This window comes from Oncorhynchus kisutch, linkage group LG29 (genome assembly GCF_002021735.2).
Source record: "Oncorhynchus kisutch isolate 150728-3 linkage group LG29, Okis_V2, whole genome shotgun sequence".
NCBI classification, from domain to species: Eukaryota; Metazoa; Chordata; class Actinopteri; order Salmoniformes; family Salmonidae; genus Oncorhynchus; species Oncorhynchus kisutch.
Window position 1 is genome coordinate 22,007,024 of NC_034202.2, and position 25,374 is coordinate 22,032,397.

Genomic DNA, 25,374 nt, shown 5'->3' on the forward strand with positions numbered 1-25,374 from the left:
GGGTGGAATTTTCCTTTAAGTTTAGGCATTAACTCCAAAATCTTAAGGTTAGACATTAAAGCTGATGGTTAAGATAAGGGTTACATTTTGGGATATGCTTAAAACAAAAATCGTCTTTTCATTGCTGGATTTGAACATGCAACCTTTGGCCCCTGAGGCAGATGCTTATGGTCATTACACAGGTGCACCTTGTGCTGGGGACAATAAATAAAAATAAAAAAAAGTACTCCATTATCATACTGGAGTCATTTTCTATTAATGTATCTTTACTTTTACTCAAGAAAAAGAGAAAGTCACCCAGTAAAATACTACTTGAGTAAAAGTCTAAAAGTATTGGGTTTTAAATGTACTTAGGTATCAAAAGTACAAGTACAAGTATAAACCATTTCAAATTCCTTATATTCTGCAAACCAGACAGCATGGTTTTCTTGTTTTTTATTTAATTACAGATAGCCAGGGGCACACTCCAACACTCAGACACCACTTACAAACGAAGCATTTGTGTTTAGTGAGTCCGCCAGATCAGAAGCAGTAGGGATGACCAGGGATGTTCTCTTGATAAGTGTGTTAATTCGACCATTTTCCTGTCAAAATGTAACGAGTACTTTTGGGTGTCAGGGAAAATGTATGTAGTAAAAAGTACATTATTTACTTTAAGAATGTGGTGAAGTACAAGTAAAAGTTGTAAAAAATCTAAACAGTAAAGTAGAGAGACCCCAAAAAACATCTTAAGTAGTACTTCAAAGTGTTTTTACTTAAGTACTTTACACCACTGCTTTAAGGTAACAGCGCTCACTGTCGCCGCTAGTGGCCGGTTTCAACATCGTCTCCCGACGTCAAACATGTATGGACGTCGAACACTGACTTTGTATCACGGGTGACGTGTGTGTGTGTGTGAGATACTAGTAGGGACAATGAGTCTGGTAATACGTCTGAAAAAAATTATCAGTTTCCCTCCCAACTGTCTATCATTAAATCACACTGCTTGCATAGTCTTTTTAGCAGTGTCCGAAAATGTTTATCATCAAAACTCCCTGAAGAATAACTCAATAATCAGTCAGCTGAGAGATACAGTACATGTCTTCTTTCTTCTTGGGATTCATGATATAAATTGACCTCTAGTTGTCCATAGCTTAGAAGACTAAGTACTTCTCTGACAACTAGACTATACACTTCCGTTCGATTGAACATAGTAGGGTTGATTAAACATAGTAGGGTTGATTAAACATAGTAGGGTTGATTAAACATAGTAGGGTTGCTTAAACATAGTAGGGTTGATTAAACATAGTAGGGTTGATTAAACATAGTAGGGTTGATTGAACATAGTAGGGTTGATTAAACATAGTAGGGTTGATTGAACATAGTAGGGTTGATTGAACATAGTAGGGTTGATTAAACATAGTAGCGTGATTAAACATAGTAGGTGTGATTAAACATAGTAGGGTTGATTAAACATAGTAGCGTGATTAAACATAGTAGGTGTGATTAAACATAGTAGGGTTGATTAAACATAGTAGGGTTGATTAAACATAGTAGGGTTGATTAAACATAGTAGGGTTGATTAAACATAGTAGGGTTGATTAAACATAGTAGGGTCTTAGGTGAGTTGTTATCCTGTTTGCTAATCATATTGTTAAATAATGGGTGAGTTCTTGAAAAGCACACAATATACAGTAAATGTGTGACAAATTTTCCTGTTATTTGACAGTCTACCAGTCTGATATGGGCAACTGATTCACTCAGTTTGAGTCAATAGAGTCAAGGATGTGTCTGTGACTAATATGAGTCAACAGGATTTAGTCTTGCAAATCAGTTGGGAAACATTCATTTAACTTTAAACCAAAAATCAATGGCCTTTACTAAAGAACTGTCCTCCCTTATTCTAACTTTCTCCATCACTCTCTCGCTTCACTTTATTAGTTTGAACAATGCACATTGCCGTCCCTGGTCACTCGCCCTTGCTATTTTTGTTCCTGTGCTTTCCAGATACAATTGTTTTCCTTTTTTGAGAGAGAGCTTCTTGAGAGCAACTTTTTTAAAGGCTTTTGCTGGTGCATAACAGCTTCCCGTTACTCTTTGTCTCTCTCCCCTAACCCGAGCCGGCTCCGACGGTCCAGTCTCGGCTGTGAGCCAAGGCCCTCACACTCGTGCCTGAATGGGACATGTCCAGCCCTCCTGCCTTCCACCCCCTCTTCCCTCCGTCCTCTATCCCTCCATCCCCCTCCAAGGGTGAACCCATACACAGGCCGCCAGGCAGCCACACTTCCTATATGACCCCTCCCTTTCCACAAACACCTTTGTCACCACCTCTCCTCTTTAGGGGGCCTAATATTCCATCATAGTTGTTTACAGGGCCTAGTGGACATTGAGGAATGGTCAGGGTTGTATCCTGGCAGGGGGTGAGGGGTGTTCAGGGGTGATGATGGGTGATGATGAGAGCGGGGGGGGGGGTCATGTGAACTCTTGTTTAGGATGGAGGGAATCGTTTTTTGTCTGTGTGGAGTGCATGCAGGTAGGTGAGCACTGAAATGCTCTGCAAAACCCCAAACTAAACCTCAATTCAGGAGGTGTTATCTTGTCCAATCACAAACGATTTCAGTACCAACTTGAAGTATACAAGTTGACTGACGTCTGGAAGAAGTTTTGTGGAGCAACTGAGCAAACACAAGAATTGCCTGAGTGAGAAGGTAAGCAAGCTGTCATCTACACTGTTTGACCATATACGTTTTTTTTGTGTTTTTTCAAATGTGTATCTCTACAAAGCTCAGCTTTTTGGGAGCATTTTGCTACTGTATTCTGCTATCAAGATGGCATGCTGATTGTTGAAGCTTACAGATGCTCATCCTGTTTTTGTTTGTTTGATATTAATAGGCCTGTATTCTTGCCATGTTTAACAGATACCTTGCATGTCTGGATGGCCTCTTCTACCCCACTTCTGACCAATTAGTCTGTATAATGGAAGGACACACACATACAGTTTATTGGTTTTGTGAAAAGTACAGATGCTCATTCTGATTTGATTTGATGTTTATAGGCCTGTATTCTTTGCAAATTCACTATGAACTATGGAAACTACTTGCACTGACATCTGCCGGTATGAAATGTTTTATCTTTGCTGCTAATAAATGGGCCAAAGACCCAGCAAAGAATATGTTTGGAAAGGGGTTTGTTGTGTACGCATTTATCTCAACTTTGCTAGAGTAGCTGTCAGGGAGGTTAGCTGCCACCATACACACACAGCACACAGCGTAGTCTAAAGCTTCCGACTGGGCAGCCCCAGTCGAAACAGTTCACACATAGACTGAGTGTACAAAACATTAGGAATAACTTCCTAATATTGAGTTTGCCCTCAGAACAGTCTCAATTCGTCAGGGCATGGACGCTACAAAGTGTCAAATCTGTTCCACAAGGATGCTGGCCCGGGTGACTCCAATGCTTTCCACAGTTGTGTCAACTTGGCTGGATGTCCTTTGGGAAACTGTTGAGCGTGAACAACCCAGCAGCGATGCAGTTCTTAACACACTCAAACCGGTGTGCCTGGCACCTACTACCATACCCCGTTCAAAGGCACTTCAATATTTTATCATACCCATACATGAACTGAATGGCACACAAACACAATCCTGTCTAAATTATCTTATGGCTTAAAAATCTTTCTTTAACCTGTCTCCTCCCCTTTATTTATACTGATTGAAGTGGATTTAACAGGTGACATCAATATGGGATCATAGCTGGATTCACGTGGTCAGTCTATGACATGATAAGAGCAGGTGTTCCTAATGTTTTGTACCTTCAGTGTATATTATGACAAAAAATGTTGATTTGTTTTGGTGTTCGACAGCATTCAGCTGGATTTTTCCAGCTGTTCGAGCACAGAATTTGTTTTCTTGAGGCTTGTCGAAGTTCGGTAGCCGATGTCTACGCCCATTCATCGGTAATTGGTCAACAGTAGGGAATCTTCAATTAAGTTGTCATTTAATGACAGACTTTCACTTGAGAAATATTGTACCAAACATCTTAGTTAGATGTAAAATTACGCAACTAAGAACTCAGCAAAAACGTCAAAATTAAATACAGATTTCTTGAGTAATCTTAGAGTAATTCAAACTATTTTGAGGAAGTGTACTGGCTACGGCATCTCAAGAGGGACAAACAATGAGATGAGAGAAAGTGTTTGTGTGTGATAGAGAGAGATCATTGATAAGAAATTACGAATACGTGCTGACCAGACACTGTCAAAGAATGAAAATTTAGTCTGGGGTGAAATAGCAGTGTAGGATTACATTCCTCCGAAGCACTGATCTTGGGACAGTTATAATTGGAATTACATATTGTTATGCAATTTGGGGTACAACTTTGAAATCAACCTGTATTCTACACACTTAGCCCCATTCCTCATGCAGGCTGTTGGATGAGGTTGTGTGTTTTCACACTGCTTTGTGTAGTGTAAGGAACCCTAGTCACCTCAGGGGAGACCCTGGCTCCATGTTATGTCTGGCATGTGTTTGTACTTATCAGGCTGAGCAGAGGTGGTGTCGGTCATGTTGACTCTCAGCCACATGGGAAAACTAGCTAATTTATCTGACATCAATCTCTTGTGTAAACTAGCCTAGTGTGTTAATGCTCATCTGGTATCAATCAACCTGTGTTTTCAATGTACTGGACTATTCAGAATGAGTGTACTGGATGCATCTAATTCTAGTGGAGGGTTTCCACAGTAGTTCAGTACATACACACAATACGTAGATTGCCTTACCCCAGGAAGGAAGTGCAGGCTGAGGATGTGCACCTCTTTACTGTCATTAGTGGTGTAGCTGGTCCAGCAGCCTGTTGGCATCTCCCTCACCCTGATCCAGGCATTCTGGTTGTCAGGAACATTCACTGGCTCACACGTCTGCTGGGATGCTGGGGGAGAGACAAGGGGCAAACCTGGATAAGCAAAGTAGAGAGGTCACACATTCTAGGACAATACATTTTATTTCACCTTTATTTCACCAGGCACATCTGTTAAGAACAAATTCTTATTTACAATTGTGGCCAATGATGACCTGGCAAGTGGCTAGAGCCTTAAATGCCATGTTTAAACGTGTAAAACAGGCCTATGCTTACGAATAGGGTTTCAAAAGGAGGGTATATAGCTGGAAGTGTTCAAGTAACAAAATTACACTGATTTGCCAGATGGTGGTGCTATAAAAAGAGATTGAAAATGCAAAGTTTGAAAGGTCACGGCCCTCACCCTGTTTGACCTAGTCATGAAATTCGATACATAGGTCACTCTCCTCACAAGGAACCAATTTGCCTAGGGACACGCCATGATGGATTTTCCACCATTTAAAATTGTGTGAAAAACACTTAAAACGCTACTCTTCTGGCAGCGAATGACCGGTCGGCACGAAACTTGATATGTGGCGTCTATGGACAAAGTTCTCTCAAATAATATTTTCCAATCTAGTACCTAAAAAAACATGGCCCAAGGGGGGTGTTGCATCATTCGTGGGGAACGATATGTTTACTTTTGCCCTGCTTTACTATGACAGTATGTATTTGTGGTCAATGTTTTGGTGTCAAACTGGTGGCAGTTGTGAAAAAAGTCAATAGTTGGACGAGTTGCAAAGGTAATTGAAATTGTTGATTAAATTAAGCTATTTTCTCTTGAACAATATGGTCTATCTACTAGAAACTCATGGACAATATGTTAAATTACTTGTAGTTTTGCAACCCTGCATAAGAATATCTGCCGATGTGAAATGCATTAGGTACAAGAACATAGGTACAATAAAGAGAGAAAACCAAGGAGAGCTGGTAGCGCTAACACCCTCTATTATGACCATATGAATAATGCATTATGAATTTCCTTGAAATGTTTTATGCATCAACAATAAATACATTAAAACACATTATATCATTAGTAAGATATATTCATACACATTATAGGCAACATACAAAGAGCTCTGTAGACCAGCAATATAAAGCATGATGTGAAACGCATATTAAATCACCCTCTTGGCTACAGCCTAGACTAGCCTATGGAGGGTGTTGCTTTCCTGCTCTATTCATCTCTGATTCCTCCACATGCACTTCATCACTCCTGCTTCAGTGACTGTCTATGGGAGTGGAGGAGGGTTGCATGGCGGGGCATTTGGAAGCAGTGCTGCCGTGTTTTCTAATCAGGAGATAATGTAAGAAGTATGGATGCTAAATGGGTGGGAGGGGCTACCGGTCTGATCGGCACGGCTGATAGGTCAAGTTTATCTGGGACCTCACGGCTACATGGGCAACATTAAATCAAGTCCACTCGTCTCCTCCCTACTATCCCTCACTCCCTGACTGCACCACACTGCACCGCAGGGAGTTTCCTCCCCAACCTCTGCTCTCTGTCACACAGACACAAGGGCAGCTGATTTATTGCATGTGAGGCTGTGTGTGTCAGGGCAGAAGATGAAGGGAACCATTGAAATAATGTATTTGCTCTTTTTCTTCCTTTTACTTTGTCCCCTAGGGGAGTATCCTGTTGGTGCTCAATAAATATTGCCCACCAGTAAACCGCCTCCTTCTTCAGGAAGAGCAGGGTCAGGGGCTGTGTCCTACCCAATCAACAGTCAGCACTAGGACCAAGTCCCGCCCAGCCTAGTGAGAGATGGGAAATCTGATTGGGGCCCTGATGCCCCCCACCTCGGACTCTCTGTCTCCTGACCCTATAGGATGTGACTCAGATAGTGTCATAGGACTGATACAGAGACAACCCTGGTCTGAGAGTTTGAATCCCAATCAGTAGACATGCATCTAAACGGAATACAATATCACCACTGACACCATTTATGGAAAGGGATGATATTATTGAGCACAGAGGCAGTGGTGGAAAAAGTACCTAATTGTCATACTAAGATACCTTAATAGAAAATGAATCAAGTAAAAGTGAAAGTCACCCAGTAAAATACTACTTGAGTAAAAGTCTAAAAGTATTTGTTCACATTCCTTATATTAAGCAAACCAGACGGCATCATTTTCTTGTTTATCCATTTACGGATAGCCAGGGGCACACTCCAACACTCAGATATCATTTACAAACTAAGAATTTGTGTTTAGTGAGTCCGCCAGATCAGAGTCAGTAGGGATGACCAGGGATGTTCTCTTGATAAGTGTATTAATTTTAAAAAAATAATTTCCTGCTAAGCATTCGAAATGTACTTTTGGGTGTCAGGGAAAATGTACAGTATAGAGTAAAAAGTACATTATTTTCTTTAGGAATGTAGTGGAGTAAATGTAAAAGTTAGAAATATAAAAAGTTAACTTTAAAGTATTTTTAGTACTTCATACTACTGCACAGAGGACAACCCTCTTTGGGAAAACTGATGAGAATTTTCAGCTCGTTACATTCTCTTATTTAGACCGGTATAATAGTTTCATCTGAGAAGTTATTACAAAAGATCAAAACTGTTATGAACACCTAAGAGACAATCATAGCTTCTCAGTTCCAGGGTCCGTTTCTATGCACAAATCATAACAGAGTAGCAGTGCTGATCAAAGATCAGGTCACCCTGTCCATATAACCTTATTCATTATGATCTAACTGGCAGAACAAATCCTATATCAGCACTCATACCGAGACTCTTGAATACGGGCCCACGTCTGAAGACTCAGGATTTTCCGTATCTACTGTAGCTACAAGGTGCAAAGCATTTGGGGGAGGGGTTGATGGTTGATGAGCGCCATGGAAGGATAGAGAGACAGAGAGGGGAAGGGGGGTGTGGGGGTGAACAGGAAACAACAACTTTTGTGAGGGCAACAGGAAATGTCCTGTTTAGACGGCTGGCCTGATGATGACGGAGAGCCCTGGCAGAGGACATTGTCGTCACCACGAGGGGAAGGGATGGAGGGAGGGAAGGGAGAGAGAGAAGGGGTATGAGTAAAGTCAAGCCAATGCCCACCACACAAACAGCTCTTTCTTTCAAGCCTCTCATCTTTTCATTAATTAACTCTTTATTTCTTTCCCCACTGTGCAGTGAGAGATCCTCCCTGTCTTTTCTCATCATCCCTCTTCTTCTGCTCTGGTCAAGTACCGGCTTCCTGTTATTCTGCCCCTGTGCTTTAATGTCCACTCAACAGCCAGATTACCTCCCATAAAGAAGCACCGTCTCATTCCACTGTGACAGAGTCAACAGCCTGTGACTGCGTCGGCAGGGGCAGACTACTTTGCGTAAATCACCCCCTGGTGTCTGCAAAGCACACACACAGACACACACACACAGAGACGCACACACCGATACTCCCCTAATCCTATTTACCGATCACTAAGGATATAAACCATAGTCACACTGACCCCTCTGCCTGACCCGGAAATGCCAACTGCCTCATTAAGCGGTTTGCTGTTAAATGAGCTATAGAGAAGCGCCGTTCCATTCCTCCTCTGTCTTTATCTATTTTTATCAGCAGCGCCTCCAATTTTCTTTTCCAGGATGGTGGTGATTCCCATATAGATGTGAGGGGGAGTCAGGGGGATTTTGAAGGAATCCATCATAATGATTCTAGATGATAGAGGATGTATAGGAAATGATGATGAGCCTCATGCTTCACAGTGTTGTATCACAGTGTTTATCTGAGTATGGAAGTCCTTGGCTTGAAACGTGTCTGGCCATGTTGCTGAATCTGCCATTCATACCTCTCCTCCTCCCTTGTACTTTATTTTCCTGTCTGTGTCTATCTCTGGACTGTCCCTTCTTGTCTCATTGTTCTGGTCAACTCCCAAACCTGATGTTGGGCCAAAGAAAATGCTCAATCAGGCATGTGTCTCCTGTCTGATGCAGGGGCGGACTACGGTGGGTGGTGCGGGAGCTCGAGTTAAGAGGGGGAGATTTCTCAATGCTGTAAAGTACACCAAGTTATCCCTCTGACTCAACTTGGTACCTTCCAAGTCTACCATCTGTGGCTGTGAGTGTATGTCTCCTTAGACCACTGTTTATTTTTTGGGACAGAAATAGTTTGTTTAATATTAACGTTTATACCTAACATTGTGATAAATGTTTAATATCTACAGATGTCACTTACGTAGTTAACAACTAAACAGCAAAAAATGTGTTCTTTTTTATTGGCAATCCTGTAAACGTTTTTTGCAACTCTTCAAGGCATATTGTAGGTGTATTAAGAACAAAAACATCCTGTAGCAGAAAAAGCCAGCACGGCTCCTTCCTAGAAAAAACTGCCAGAAAGCAGAAATACTAAACGCATGACTTCATAATCAGCCTCATCTGACTTGGATCGGACTACCAGTTCTTGTTTGGGGGGGTGAAAGGTTCATCGTCAGTATTCTGTAGGGTGGATCTCCCGACTCAGCAGAAAGAGGACCTTGGCTGGAAATAAAACCCACACAACTCTGACATTAAAGGTTATATATTCAAGAGAGGCATTGTGACCCTGCCTGCAACAAGCCACATCCTGGAAACACTGACTTCCTTTATTGAGTCTCCTCGCAAAGTCAAAAGATCAAACCACTATTCACTTTGACAGAGAGGGACAGGAAATGCAGATGAAGCCGTTTGGACTTGTACTATCCTACATTCACCTTTATTTGAGATAGGTTATTCACTTTTTAATTTAGACATGAGAATTTGATTTGGGGAATCAACAGACTTCTTTTATTTGATTGCAATTCATGAATACAGTAGTCTGCCAAAAGTCAGTCTCCTACAACAGGACCCTAACAAGAAATCTTACACATTGATGACAACTGTTTCTATTTTCGTCTAGCAGTAGTCCTTTACTACTCTCACTACAACCCCTTTCCTGCCAAAAACATAATTAGGAGGAAACACTTTTTCTTCCATTTTATCTAGGCTCAATATTTACCACATCTTTGGAAGCAATTCCCTAATCTATTTTGTCAACAGTTCAATGTTCCAAAAGAAATGTGGTCTGAGGGTAACTTTTTTCCCCACTTACACCCTTATGCACAAAGTTCTGGAGCTGTCTGGAGTGGCTTGGCTCTCCAATTAACTAATTGCTGTATATTACTGCATCAAAAGTACCATGATGATAAGTTACCAATCAACTAAAGCATATTACATGCCATAATATATGTTAAAAACAACAAAATAATGTATTGCCCTGGCATGAATCAATTGTTCTGTATAAAATGTATTTCAACTGGTTCCAAAAATGGTGTCTGCATCACATCTAAACCTCACCTTATCTGTAAATCTAGGGTAAACCCTGGCAAACACAGAGCAGTGTCTGGGGCAACTGTCTCACTGAGGCAGAGTAAACTGTTTGCGTCCCGGGTCGGAGGAGCCATGATGGTGAAGGGGAGAGGTAGGGGGGTGGTCGGAGCACACGGGGGGGGGGGGGGGGTCTGGCCTGCCCCAGCCTTTCCAGCTCCACACACCTATTGTCCTGGTGTTTCCGCGGCCGCAGACTGAGGCTTGACCATCCACAGGAACGTAAACAAGCTCTTATCAGCGTTCTGCAGGGGCCCGCAGTGTCCCCTGGCCTCTCACCCCTACACTGCACAACACTGTGTCTCACCTCTCCCCTCCTCTCTCCCCACGCCAACAAAATCCCCACAGTCTACAAAAAAAGTCCCTAATTATCACTATCACTTTTATTACTAATGTGTGTGGGGGGAGGTTGTGTATGTGGTAGTGGGGGGAGGTTGTGTATGTGGTCGTAGGGGGACGTTGTGTGCTTCTACACCTGAATTGCTTGCTGTTTGGGGTTTTAGGCTGGGTTTCTGTACAGCACTTTGAGATATCAGCTGATTTAAGAAGGGCTTTATAAATACATTTGATTTGATTTGATTTAGTAGTGGGGGGGGCGTTGTGTATGTGATAGTGGTGGGAGGTTGTGTATGTGGTAGTAGAGGGAGGTTGTGTACAGTTGAAGTCAGAAGTTTACATACACTTAGGATGGAGTCATTAAAACTAGTTTTTCAACAACTACACAAATGTCTTGTTAACAAACTATAGTTTTGGCAAGTCGGTTAAGACATCTACTTTGTGCCTGACACAAGTCATTTTTCCAACAATTGTTTACAGACATTACATTATTTCACTTATAATTCACTGTATCACAATTCCAGTGGGTCAGAAGTTTACATACACTAAGTTGACTGTGCCTTTAAACAGCTTTGAAAATTCCAGAGAATTGTGTCATGGCTTTAGAAGCTTCTGTTAGGCTAATTGACACAATTTTAGTCAATTGGAGGTGTAACTGTGGATGAATTTCAAGGCATACCTTCAGACTCAGTGCCTCTTTGCTTGATATCATGGGAAAATCAAAAGAAATCAGCCAAGACCTTTTGTAGACCTCCACAAGTCTGGTTCATCCTTGGGAGCAATTTCCAAACGCCTGAAGGTACCACGTTCATCTGTACAAACAATAGTGCGCAAGTATAAACAACGTGGGACCACGCAGCCGTCATACAGGTCAGGAAGGAGACGCTTTCTGTCTCCTAGAGATGAACGTATTTTGGTGCGAAAAGTGCAAATCAATCCCAGAACAACAGCAAAGGACCTTGTGAAGATGCTGGAGGAAACTGGTACAAACGTGTCTATATCCACAGTAAAACGAGTCCTATATCGACATAACCTGAAAAGCCGCTCAGCAACGAAGCCGCCATGAAAAAAACCTGACTACGGTTTGAAACTGCACATGGGGACAAAGATCGTACTTTTTGGAGATGTCCTCTGGTCTGATGAAACAAATACAGAACTGTTTGGCCATAATGACCATTGTTATGTTTGGAGGATAAAGGGGGAGGCTTGCAAGCCGAAGATCACCATCCCAACTGTGAAGCACGGGGGTTGCAGCATCATGTTGTGGGGTTGCTTTGCTGCAGGAGGGACTGGTGCACTTCACAAAATAGATGGCATCATGAGGACGGAAAATTATGTGGATGTATTGAAGCAACATCTCAAGTCATCAGTCAGGAAGTCAAATCTGGGTAGCAAATGGGTCTTCCAAAAGGGCAATGACCCCAAGCATACTTCCAAAGTTGTGGCAAAATGGCTTAAGGACAACAAAGTCAAGGTATTGGAGTGGCCATCACAAAGCCCTGACCTCAATCCTATAGAAAATGTGTGGGCAGAACTGAAAAGGTGTGTGCGAGCAAGCAGGCCTACAAACCGGACTCAGTTACACCAGCTCTTGTCAGGAGGAATGGGCCAAAATTCACCCAACTTATTGTGGGAAGCTTGTGGAAGACTACCAAAAACGTTTGACCCAAGTTAAACAATTTAAAGGCAATGCTACCAAATACTAAGTTAGTGTGTGTAAACGTCTGACCCACTGGGAACGTGATGAAAGAAATAAAAGTTGAAATAAATAATTCTCTCTAATATTATTTTGACATTTCCGATTCTTAAAATAATGTGGTGATCCTAACTGACCTAAGTCAGGGAATTTTTACTAGGATTAAATGTCAGGAGTTGTTGAGCAGTAGCAAATAAAAATACTGTATATATACTACATAGCCAAGGTATTTTGACACCAGCTCGTCGAACATCTCGTTCCAAAATCATGGTTATTCATATGGAGTAGTTCCCCCCCCCCCTTTGCTGCTAAAACAGCCTCCACTATTCTGGGAAGGCTTTCCACTAGATGTTGGAACATTGCTGTGGGGACTTGCTCACATTCAGCCACGAGCATTAGTGAGGTTGCGCACTGATGTTGGGCGATTAGGCCTGGCTCGCAGTCTGTGTTCCAATTAATTCCAAAGGTGTTCGATGGAGTTGATGTCAGGGCTCTGTGCAGGCCAGTCAAGTTCTTCCACACTGATCTCAACAATCCATTTCTGTATGGACCTCGCTTTGTGCAAGGGGGCATTGTCATGCTGAAACAGGAAAGGGCCTTCCCAAAATGTTAGCCACAAAGTTGGAAACACAGAATCATCTAGAATTTCATTGTATGCTGTAGCGTTAAGATTTCCCTTCACTAGAACTAAGGAGTCTAGCCCGAACCATGAAAAACAGCCCCAGACAGCCCCATTCCTCCTCCACCAAACTTTACAGTTGGCAATATGAATTCGTGCAGGTAGCATTCTCCTGGCATCCACCAAATGGTGTAGCGTGATTCATCATGCCCAAGAAAGCATTTTCACTGCTCCAGAGTCCAATGGCGGCAAGCTTTACACCACTCAAGCCGACGCTTGGCATTGCACATGGTGATCTTAGGCTTGTGTGCGGCTGCTCGGCCATGGAAACCCATTTCATGAAACTCCCAACGAACAGTTATTGTGCTGACGTTGCTTCCAGAGGCAGTTTGAAACTTTTTTATTTTATTTATTTTTAGTTTATTTCACCTTTATTTAACCAGGTAGGCTAGTTGAGAACAAGTTCTCATTTACAACTGCGACCTGACCAAGATAAAGCATAGCAGTGTGAACAGACAACAACACAGAGTTACACATGGAGTAAACAATAAACAAGTCAGGTGCTTCTACACCTGCATTGCTTGCTGTTTGGGGTTTTAGGCTGGGTTTCTGTACAGCACTTTGAGATATCAGCTGATGTACGAAGGGCTATATAAATAAATTTGATTTGATTTGATTTGATAACACAGTAGAAAAAAAAGTAAAAAAGAAATAAGAGTCTATATACAGTGCCTTGCGAAAGTATTCGGCCCCCTTGAACTTTGCGACCTTTTGCCACATTTCAGGCTTCAAACATAAAGATATAAAACTGTATTTTTTTGTGAAGAATCAACAACAAGTGGGACACAATCATGAAGTGGAACGACATTTATTGGATATTTCAAACTTTTTTAACAAATCAAAAAATGAAAAATTGGGTGTGCAAAATTATTCAGCCCCCTTAAGTTAATACTTTGTAGCACCACCTTTTGCTGCGATTGCAGCTGTAAGTCGCTTGGGATATGTCTCTATCAGTTTTGCACATCGAGAGACTGACATTTTCCCATTCCTCCTTGCAAAACAGCTCGAGCTCAGTGAGGTTGGATGGAGAGCATTTGTGAACAGCAGTTTTCAGTTCTTTCCACAGATTCTCGATTGGATTCAGGTCTGGACTTTGACTTGGCCATTCTAACACCTGGATATGTTTATTTTTGAACCATTCCATTGTAGATTTTGCTTTATGTTTTGGATCATTGTCTTGTTGGAAGACAAATCTCCGTCCCAGTCTCAGGTCTTTTGCAGACTCCATCAGGTTTTCTTCCAGAATGGTCCTGTATTTGGCTCCATCCATCTTCCCATCAATTTTAACCATCTTCCCTGTCCCTGCTGAATAAAAGCAGGCCCAAACCATGATGCTGCCACCACCATGTTTGACAGTGGGGATGGTGTGTTCAGGGTGATGAGCTGTGTTGCTTTTACGGCAAACATAACGTTTTGCATTGTTGCCAAAAAGTTCAAGTTTAATCTGACAAGAGCACCTTCTTCCACATGTTTGGTGTGTCTCCCAGGTGGCTTGTGGCAAACTTTAAACAACACTTTTTATGGATATCTTTAAGAAATGGCTTTCTTCTTGCCACTCTTCCATAAAAGGCCAGATTTGTGCAATATACGACTGATTGTTGTCCTATGGACAGAGTCTCCCACCTCAGCTGTAGATCTCTGCAGTTCATCCAGAGTGATCATGGGCCTCTTGGCTGCATCTCTGATCAGTCTTCTCCTTGTATGAGCTGAAAGTTTAGAGGGACGGCCAGGTCTTGGTAGATTTGCAGTGGTCTGATACTCCTTCCATTTCAATATTATCGCTTGCACAGTGCTCCTTGGGATGTTTAAAGCTTGGGAAATCTTTTTGTATCCAAATCCGGCTTTAAACTTCTTCACAACAGTATCTCAGACCTGCCTGGTGTGTTTCTTGTTCTTCATGATGCTCTCTGCGCTTTTAACGGACCTCTGAGACTATCACAGTGCAGGTGCATTTATACGGAGACTTGATTACACACAGGTGGATTGTATTTATCATCATTAGTCATTTAGGTCAACATTGGATCATTCAGAGATCCTCACTGAGAGTTTGCTGCACTGAAAGTAAAGGGGCTGAATAACTTTGCACGCCCAATTATTCAGTTTTTGATTTGTTAAAAAAGTTTGAAATATCCAATAAATGTTGTTCCACTTCATGATTGTGTCCCACTTGTCGTTGATTCTTCACAAAAAAATACAGTTTTATAGCTTTATGTTTGAAGCCTGAAATGTGGCAAAAGGTCGCAAAGTTCAAGGGGGCCGAATACTTTCGCAAGGCACTGTATATACTGCATTCGGGAAAATATTCAGACCCCTTGATTTTTTCCACATTTTGTTACGTTACCACCTTATTCTCAAATGGATTAAATTAATGCCCCAAAAAAATGAAATTATAATTTACATTTACCTCCCCATCCAAGTGGACAGATCTTGAGAGGATCTGCAAAGAAGAATGGGAGAAACTCCCCAAATACAGGTGTGCCAAGATTGTAGCGTGATACCCAAAAAGATTCAAGGCTGTCATAGTTGCCAAAGGCGCTTCAAAAAAAGGGTCTGAATACTTATTTAAATGTGATATGTTTTTTTATTTTGAATAAATTTGCTTACTTTTCTAAAAAACTGTTTTTGCTTTGTCATTATTGGGTATTGTATGCAGCTTGATGGTGGGGGGGGGACTATTTAATCAATTTTAGAATAAGGCTGCAACGTAATAAAATGTGGAAAAAGTCAAGGGGTCTGAATACTTTCCGAAGGCACTGTATATATTTTTATTATTTATTCATGATTTTTTTTTATGGCAGACGAAACACATGTGAACTAATGTGAACTAATCCATTTAGGAGGCTGAGACTAATGCACGGAGGATGGCACAGTCCAAGAAGTGTGGCTAAATTCACAATGCATGTATCTCTCCAGAATGCGCTCTCTCTCTCTCCAATTTGTGCACATTCATTGTTTGCGTTTGATTGTTAGTGTCTATCTATTCCTGATTCCCATATATCACCAGTAGTACAGTTACCATTAATTCCTATCATTTCGAATATACAATCTTTGTTTGGTTACGGTCATTTCTGTTAATGCATTCAATATATTATTATTAGTCTTCTGTCATTCTCACTGTCGGAGTGGACACATTGTTTGCAGAGCGCACAACCTATGTGACACTTGTGAGTTTTGGTTTATTTTATTCCATTTACGGGTTTTGTCAATTTAGTCATTGTCTTTGTTTAGATCGCTCCTTTCCATCTTGAGTAAGGACGCGCACCTGATTACGGATAGAAGTAGGCCTGTTGGCTAACTGGCCTGCGTGCAAATGTAGGAATATAAATGTGCCCATTTGGGAATCTGATTGACTTAACGCACCACCAATAGTTCCTCAATGTATTTGAAAAATCTTTCCTGCTCTCTCCCGTTTGACCACTCAGCGTGAAAGGGAAAATGTTATGCTCAGCCTACAGCTGTGTCTGTCCCAAGCTCACTGGCACCGGAAACTCTTGAGGGCCCAGAATATTTTTAACAATGTTGCAAGTTTGCTAGAGGGAGCTTCAGGCTGACTCAAGGTAATAGTTGATACAATGTTTCAAGTTCGCTGCAGACAGGCCATGTGTAGCCAATTTGATTAATAGGATATTTAATTTTATCAGGATATTTTCTATCTGCAGGCTGCAATGTTTTCATTTGTTGGCTTTATAGGCGGTTTTTACATAACTTGTATTGCCAACTATCTTTTAGGTTTGTATAATTTTCCTTTAGATTTGGATATAATTAGGATTAACCACATGACAATAATTTTGAGATACGAAGACCTTATTATAAATTAAATGAAACTGTTCCATGAAAATGTACACATGAAAACCATAACTGGCACGCATATCGGTAGAAATGATAAGAAACTGGCATTCCACATGAAAAAGTTTGCCGATTCCTCATGTAGCCTATGACCGGCAACTTCAGCAGAGTAAAGCCAGAATCTGCGAAAGCCAATAAGAGCAGGAGGAGGATGGTCAGGTAAGTTTTTTTTAAATATATTTTTTATTTACATTTTTTCTGGCTCTCTGGCTCCCTCGAGTCATTTGTGTCTTAATTCATCAAACAGTGTTCTTAAAGCATCAGAAAAGCTGGTAAAATGGTAACATTTCAACCAGTCAATTGGGTTGAAAGAACAGTCGACTTTTGGTCGACCAACATCGGGGACAGCCCTTGTGTGTGTGTGTGTGTGTGTGTGTGTGTGTGTGTGTGTGTGTGTGTGTGTGTGTGTGTGTGTGTGTGTGTGTGTGTGTGTGTGTGTGGGTGTGGGTGTGTGGTTATTTAGGTGTGTTAATGGAATTGAGCTGTGGTAGAAAAAGAACACGATTTGTCATACTTGAGTAAAAGTAAAGATGGCTTAATAGAAAATGTCTCACATGAAAGTGAAAGTCACCCAGTAAAATCCTACCCGAGTAAAATTCGAAAAGTATTTGGTTTTAAATGTACTTAAGATTCAAAAGTAAATGTAATTCCTAAAATATACTCATGTATCAAAAGTAAAAGTGTAAATCAAATTCAAATTCCTTATATTAAGGAAACCAGACAGCACCATTTTCTTATTTTTTAAATTTACGTATAGTCAGGGGCACACTCCAACACTCAGACATAATTTACAAACGAAGCTTGTGTTTAGTCAGTCCGCCAGATCAAAGGCAGTAGAGATGACCAGGAATGTTTTCTTGATAAGTGTGTGAATTAGACCATTTTCCTGCTAAGCATTCAAAATGTAACGAGTACTTTTGGGTGTCAGGGAAAATGTACGGAGTAGAAAGTACATCATTTTCTTTAGGAATGTAGTGAAGTAAAAGTTGTGAAAAAATATAAATAGTTAATTAAAGTACAGATACCCCCCCAAAATACTTAAGTAGTACTTTCATGTATTTTTACACCACTGGCATTGAGTATGTGAAAGCTGGTCTGTAGACAGCGTGTCTTCATATATAATTGGCTCTGTTTACACCTCTTGTCAGATATCTCCTCAAGTCAGAAGTAGTACAACAAATCCATGGAGGGCCTATGGCTCACCCACACACTCATGTATTTCTTAGACGCTTGAGAGCTGTCTCTCAATTAATCTTTATGGTTTGTCTATCTGTTGCTGTTCCTAAGGCAATCTGATGCTTTGATGTTGAAAAACTTAGTGGGCTCTTGTCATTCATTATACTAGCAGTTCTTTCCTAGAATGGTGATGCTAGGAACTTTAGATATGAAAAATGTTAAATACATTGCCGTTCCCCATTGATACACTACAGGCTCTCTCTATATCACTCTCTCGCTCTCTCACAGACACACACATAGAGAAACATATATCTGTCATATTCCAGGCAGCATAAGCGTGTGCAATGTTTCCGTTTCGTTGCTTTGGTTGCCTCTTCCTTCAAATTGACAAGGTGTTCCATAAACACTCTATTAGCTCTCAGTCTTCAGGTTGGTCGCAGTGTGAACAAATTCATTTATCACTAAACGGCGAGACATTGTGAATTTGCTCTATAGTGAGAGTCTATTCATCTTCCAGGCATTAATTAGCAAACGTGGCTTTTGGAGGGAAAGACTAATTTAGTGGTCGCTGTGCTAACTCCGTTCCACCGAGCAGATGGAAGCGGCAGAGACGCATTGCACACTGGGTGCTTCCAATCATTCAAGATTGATGTCGCTTTGCACAGCATATGTTGCTCATAGAACCAACAGACATTACCCCGTTTTTCTCCACTGATTTCCCAGAAAATATTAACGAGCCCACTTTGGGATCGTCGCATCATAGATAGCATAGCTATGAAGGTTCTGATACTTTTCGACACGTTTGAGAAGTTGAAGAAGTGGAGTTAGGTAGAGTCTGGAGCAAAGACAGAAAGATTGTGCTGCTTTGCAGTGCCAAGTTTTATTTTTCGTCCTCTAAGATTAATGAAATAGTGTGAGAGTGGAAAGCTGTCAACAAGCTTGATTATATTCCCCCAGGAAGATAAGTACAGACTGTTAAGACGCCTGAGCATGGCTTTGGGATTTGTTGGAGTCATATGACAAACATCTGCACTACAGGGCCTTTAATTAAAGCCTATCCCTTGATCACACTTTCTACTTTTCAATGTATTAATAATGGGAAAAGATTATATCAAAAGCCTTCCATCATATTCAGAGGGACTCTATAACCCTCAATGTGGCCCCTACATAAACACGCCAACACACACAGCAGCACACTCATGCGTGCACACACACACACACACACAAGCACCAAGTTTGTCATAAATCAAAGAGAATTCTGAGCGCTTCACCACATGAATCCAGAGAAAGCAGCATGACACCTGAATCAACACGAAGGTTCAACTTTATACACCCAGGCTTGCATAGCTCTACCATTAGGGTCAAATAACAAGTGACTGTAGCTACCCTTCGTTGTTTCAATTCTGAACACCATTCAATCGCGTTTTTTAAGATTTGTGAGACAAGCTTCAACTAAAGCCCATGACATCCATCATTGCTTCAAAGCATCAACTGTTCAATAATAATTTCCTGTCCTTTAGAACCTTAGCTGACAACTATCTCTGTTCTGCCTGAAGAAAGCAGCACATCAACATAGCATACTAAATAGTTTATGAATTTGCATAGTGGGAAATAAAGAATGGGTACCAAACAGCCAACCCAAGTACTACTCTCTCTGGGATTTGGGGAAGGTACATAAAAATCATTTAAAGGGACAGGTACAAATCCCCTTTCAAGACTTCTGATTGGGCAGACCCTTGGCTGAGTATGGGCAGACTGGCCAGAGATAATAGCTACACAACGCCATGCCTTATCTGTCCACAGTGTGCAGACGGCCGCCGCTGGCATGGGCACATAACGGTCGCCATTCTGATGAGGAGTTTTATCTCAGCGCCATGTACTAATGAGCCATTCAGGTCGCACGCCACTGCCAGCCGACCAACCCAACCTGGGCCTTACCAATCCCCAGGGATAGTGCACCACGATGAGAAAGACAGGCAGACAAGGTCCAGGGCCTGGCCAGAAACGGTGGCTGAAACGAGTGGACACTTAAATATCCATGACTGTGTTTTCATTTAACATGGTCATCTTTTGTTAAAAACTAAAGTACTCCATGTAAATAATGATGTGTGTACTTGTTAAGAGCTCAACGGAACTAGTGCTCTCTCTCTCTCTCTTTGCCTCACAGCCAAGTAATAGAATAATTACTGAGGCTCAAGCATCTCCTTGCAGATGAGAAACGATTGTGTATGTTACTCTCAATGTTTTTCCTAGATATGAAAAGTCTTAAAATAAATGGTTTCTGAGATGAAAGTGTGCCTATCAACATTAGGTGATGCATAGCCTAAATAGAGTGAGCTGGATGTGTTTTGCAGTACTTTGATATATGCCTTACCGCATGAGGGGTGCCTTGTTAACAACCAACTTCAAGAAAAACATAACTCACAAGCTGGAGAAAAAAATTATTTGGCTCTCTAAACGTTTTACATGACACTGCTGCTGCCCTGTTTTACTCCAGAGATAAAGTGAACCATCACACATCATTCATAATCTATACACAAACAGGAAAAGTTATCTGGCAGCAAACATTATTGTAACTCATCAAGCGCTTGCTCTCCCTTTTAGGTACAACAGACAAATAGAGAGAGAGAGAGAGGTGAACAACATACTGTAGCACACCCACTGGGCACAGACATCAATTCAACGTCTATTCCACATTGGTTCAAAGGAATTTCATTGAAATGACGTGGAAACAATGTTTATTCAACCAGCGTGTGCCCACTGGGTAGCTAGTCCTGCTCAGCACTGCTAGTCAAAGAGAGAAAAAGAGGCAGTCAGAAATGAATTGTTGATTGCAACAGTGAGATAGAAATCGGTCTGCAGCAGCGACAAGAGGTCGCGTCACTATGTCTCCCTGGTCCTGGAACCCAGTCTGGCTGCAGTGTGGGGAAGTGGGCTATTTAGACTCTCAACGCCATTTTTAACAGAGGCAGCAGTTTTTTTGTTGTTATTTCCCTCTGCAAGGCCCTACTAAGGAGCTGTCTGTCACCTCTTTTTATCCCTCTCTCCTTCTCTTTCATCTCTCTCTGCATCTTGCCATAGTGTATTTCTCTCTCACACAATCTCTCTCTTTAGTCCCTCCCCCTCTTTCTGTTCTACCTCTCCTTAGCATCATCTGTCTCTCAATCTCTCTGCCTCATCCCTCACTTCACCCTCCTCTCTCTCTTTGTATTTGTCTCTCTCCTTTCATCCCTTTCTCTCTCTCTGCACCCCTTTCCCGATCAACCCACTGTGTCACTGATGTGTTGTTGGATAGTTACATAATCCACCCCTAAAAACCACCACCCCTCAACACCCTCCCAGCCTCCAGCATAGCTTCCTCAGGATGTGGTCCTAGTGGCTTCCCTGCCTGCTGTTCTGCTACTCTCCTTAACTTTCTTCCCTCCATCTCCCTCCCCCTAGTCTGTCAGCTTCCCCCAAGCTCTCCTTCAGGCTCCCCTCCCTCTATGGCAGCTGCCGAATCACTTTTGTACTTTTCCTTCAGTCTGTGGAGAAGGACCCGGCTGGGAGGAAGTGCAGCGGGAGGCCAAGAGTTGACAACCATCACGTCAGGCTCCCACAGGGAACTAACTGCAGTGGGGAGCCGATGGGGCCTACAGTCAACCTAGCCTCCTGTAGGGACACCCCCAGAGAGGGGCTGTACAGCTGATGGCCCCCATGGAACTACAGAACAGAAGTCTGGAGTCCAACTACTGTCTGGAGCCCAAACGGAGGCCCCCAAAAGGGGCAACAGGGATTTAATCCAGTGAGACCAAAGCAGTCGACAGATTCCCAACTAGAATCCACTACAGAGGGCTACACTGTCGACAGACAGTCACAGTTACAACCACAACCTCAGCCACTCACTAGTGATGGGTGTAAAAAAAAATGCTGTGTTCAGAAACGTTGCTATAGTATTCCTATTTGGAAGTCTCACAGAATATTCCAATAAATGTCTTGGCATTTCTCGGTTATGTTGCAGTTTCAAGTTGTATTAGTCGTATGTACAGGATACACATGGTATATAACGTCCAACAAAATGCAACTTGCAGGTTCCTTCTCCACAATGGTACAACCAATAAGAAATCATATTTAAAAAATAAACTGTTTTGGACTGCGTTCCTTTGTCTGCTAGAGCCAAATACATCAAATGTGCATATATCAGTGCATAAACATGAGGATCCACTGGAATAGCATGAACTACACCTGCTCTGTCTGACATAACTATCTGAAATAAGTATCACTCCAAAGATCCACACATGTTAGTGGCCAGAGCATAACTGAACACTGCAGATCCTCTTCCATTTCCTACATAATACTCAAGCTAACTGCCAACTAACCACTGCAACCACAGAGAGCAATTGTAATGGCAATTGTAGGAACTAATGGAGGGTACCACCATTGCTTGTTGGCCAAAGCCTATGGGAAAATTAAATGGGGGGTTTTGTAGGGTTTTGGGATAAAAGAGGAAAATAAGACCTGTGGTAAACACAGGCTTAGGAGATCGTATTAGTTTTGTTCTATGACATCTCCATCAGCTAATGTCACTTGTGAATTTGAAACATTTATGTAATCAAAATAAGCACAGAAAGGGGATAAATGCTTCATAATTCATAAAGGTCATGTTAACTGACTGATATTACAAAAGTATACGATCTAAGCCTGTGTTAACCTCAAACCTTATTTTCTGCGTTTATCCTAAAACCCCATTCATTCCACATTGATTTTTAGGAATGGCTGAACAAACCTGAGGATTCATTTTCATTTTTTTAGGACTACAAGCTGGCGAGCTCTATTTAACATACCTATTTTTTAAATCATACGCCCCAAAAACTTACTTGACAAATATATCAAATATACACGCAAACCAAGACAAATCTAGGCTACCTATAGCGTATTCCCAGCACAATAATAAACTGATGCACACATTTCACATTTAATCCTTATACTTTACGAGTTTTAATGAAAGTAGTCTTTAGGAAATATTGTCAGTCACTATACACGTTACACCTCTATATACAGACTCATCCAATCAACTGGTAATCCTGAGAAAACCACTGAAAAAAGCTGTGAAAATAAAGCCCTGGTTGGTTTTTTAAAAAGAGATAAGGTTAGAATAAGTAAATAATGACAGTTCAAATCAAGGTTAATGCAGGTTTTTGAACTTTGCTTACACAGAAGGAAAGACCCTCTAGGCTTCAATTCAGCACCAGTCTCCAAGTCGAGTCTAGCACACTAGCCGTCAACCAAACAGCTCTTCACTTACACAACCATTAAGAAGAGATGGAAGTTGGAGGTTCAACCAACCGTTGGTCTTACCTGAAGTGGCGATGGCAAGGCAAAGTAGAAGCAGAGGCAAAAGTGACATGTTGCTGCTGTCCATCTCTAAGTCAGATATCTGTGGGAGCCTCAATGAAGAACTTGCCGGTGTCTAGGTGCTCGGGCAGCGAGAGCAGCGTCCTCGTCCAATGGCAGCACGGCAGTGACTGTGGTGGCAGTGGTTCCGCTCCAGAGGGGTGAGCACACAAATCCAGCCTTGATAGGTTAAAGGTCAGCTAGGAGAAAAGAGGCAGGGCGTCAGTAGGAGATTGCCAACTGCCAAGCAAAGTCATAGATGAATAATGAGGAATCGTGTATACCTCTGATATTACTGATGCTGCACATTTATATAACTACATCAGAGTAGAATGAATATAATGTCAATGCATGTTAATCAATGTAATCCTCATCCTCTACACTCAATGCTGGCAAGTGTAACAAATCCCCTCAAGGAACCTTTCCTGTTGAAAATTAAATTGTGAAATGGTGTTGCCAAGATTATAAACTGCATCACTTTCTTTTTTTCTGTCTTTTTTCTGGAATAGTGGTATCTAAGATTATTATTGGATAAAATGTTCTCTCCAAAGGGCCTCTTCCTAAACGTCCAGGATCAGATGAAGTACACTGATTAACATCCATGTTAGTGATGATTAACAAGGCCATTTCTAATAAATGTATGTACTGTACCTCTCTCTACTCAACTACCACCCATTTCTAGTACGGTGCTTGATTATAACTGTTGCTAACATACCAAATTCAGATTTTTAAAAAGTGGATAATTAGTTCAAACTAGACACGTGATATTGCCATCAACTTCTGCATGTGCTACTAATGATAGGCTACAAACGTATTACATGTATACTTCCAATGAGATTGTCGGTCCTTGGATAGCCTAGAATATTATCATGGGGCCCAGAGCTCTAGGGTTATCCAGTGGTCAGTAACTGCTGGCCCAGTCTGCCAGGAAACAGTATGGCGTCGCTTTCTTTAAATAATGTTACAATAGGGAGATCTGATAAGCGGGGGAGACTGCTCTTGTTATATGATTCATATAGAGCGAGGGGAAAAGACGATATAAACTGTTTATGCAACCAAAGCAAAACAAAAGTAACTTTGGCTACTTCCTTAACCAGACAAACACGAATTATTGAGTCAAATGCCTAAAAACGATTTAACTATAGAAAATGGTCACTAGAAAGTAGTTGAATATTTCAGGTAAACGGAAGACAGGCTATTAAAGTGAAACAAAAGCAAACCCATTAATGTTTTTATTTGGAAATAAATAGGATGAATAAGTGAAACTCATAGTTCTGGTTTTCAGAAATATACGATTATACGGCTATAGGCTAGACGTTTATCTGACAATACACAGTTCACAACGTTATAATTCACGTTAACAAGTTATTTTACCTAATTGTCACCTATCATTGGCTTCAAATAAACCACACATCAAGGGAATACATTGTATCAGGGACAACAGCTAAAGCTGTCAGCAAAGCATTGATTAAAAGAAACTCACATATCAATGGAGATTGTCCCTTTTAAATTGCGGGTATAATCCACGAGTGCAAAGGGAGCAGTCAGTCGTGTAAACGCTCATAAACTTTCTAGTGTAGCTGGGCGGGCGGGGAAGCGCAGATTGACTTTCGTACCACTCCCAAAAACCAGAGCTTCGCGCGCTGGTGCTAATGCCGGTGACTGACGTCAATACCCACACTGCTTGTCAGCACAGAATATTGTGAGAGGAATTAGGGATTTCTTTGAGATTTTGCATCACAGGTGAATCGAAAACAATGACATATGGTCGACCGGTAGCAGCCTAATGAAAGAAAAGTATAAATCACAGAAGCATAAATTTGGTCTTTCCATAACCCATTCAACATGGTTTATTACATTGTAATAACATGTAACATTATAATAACATTGTAATAACCCAAACTGTTACGTATCATCAAGAGTAAAGGGGTTGTGTCCTTATAATCTCAGATGGGATGATGATGATGATGATCCCTAGGTTTTGGAAGAATCTCACCTCAGTATAACATATTATTGTCAAAAACAACTGGGGACCACACCGCCCTCTTGAGGCCAAT

The 25,374-nt window shown here is 41.4% G+C and overlaps 1 protein-coding gene across 1 annotated transcript in view; it reads right to left on the minus strand.

Annotated features, from left to right (window-relative positions):
- The window catches only part of LOC109874130 (endoglin-like), a 46,101-nt gene extending 21,191 nt beyond the window's left edge, over positions 1 to 24,910 (minus strand). Inside the window, exons 1-3 of the mRNA XM_020465924.2 lie at positions 24,801 to 24,910; positions 23,282 to 23,517; positions 4,757 to 4,905 (exon numbers count right to left, since the gene is read on the minus strand). Coding sequence (XP_020321513.1) covers positions 4,757 to 4,905; positions 23,282 to 23,345 — 213 coding nt within the window. The 5' untranslated portion in view covers positions 23,346 to 23,517; positions 24,801 to 24,910. The remainder of the gene's footprint in view (positions 1 to 4,756; positions 4,906 to 23,281; positions 23,518 to 24,800) is intronic.
- Between the last annotated feature and the right edge of the window lie 464 nt (positions 24,911 to 25,374).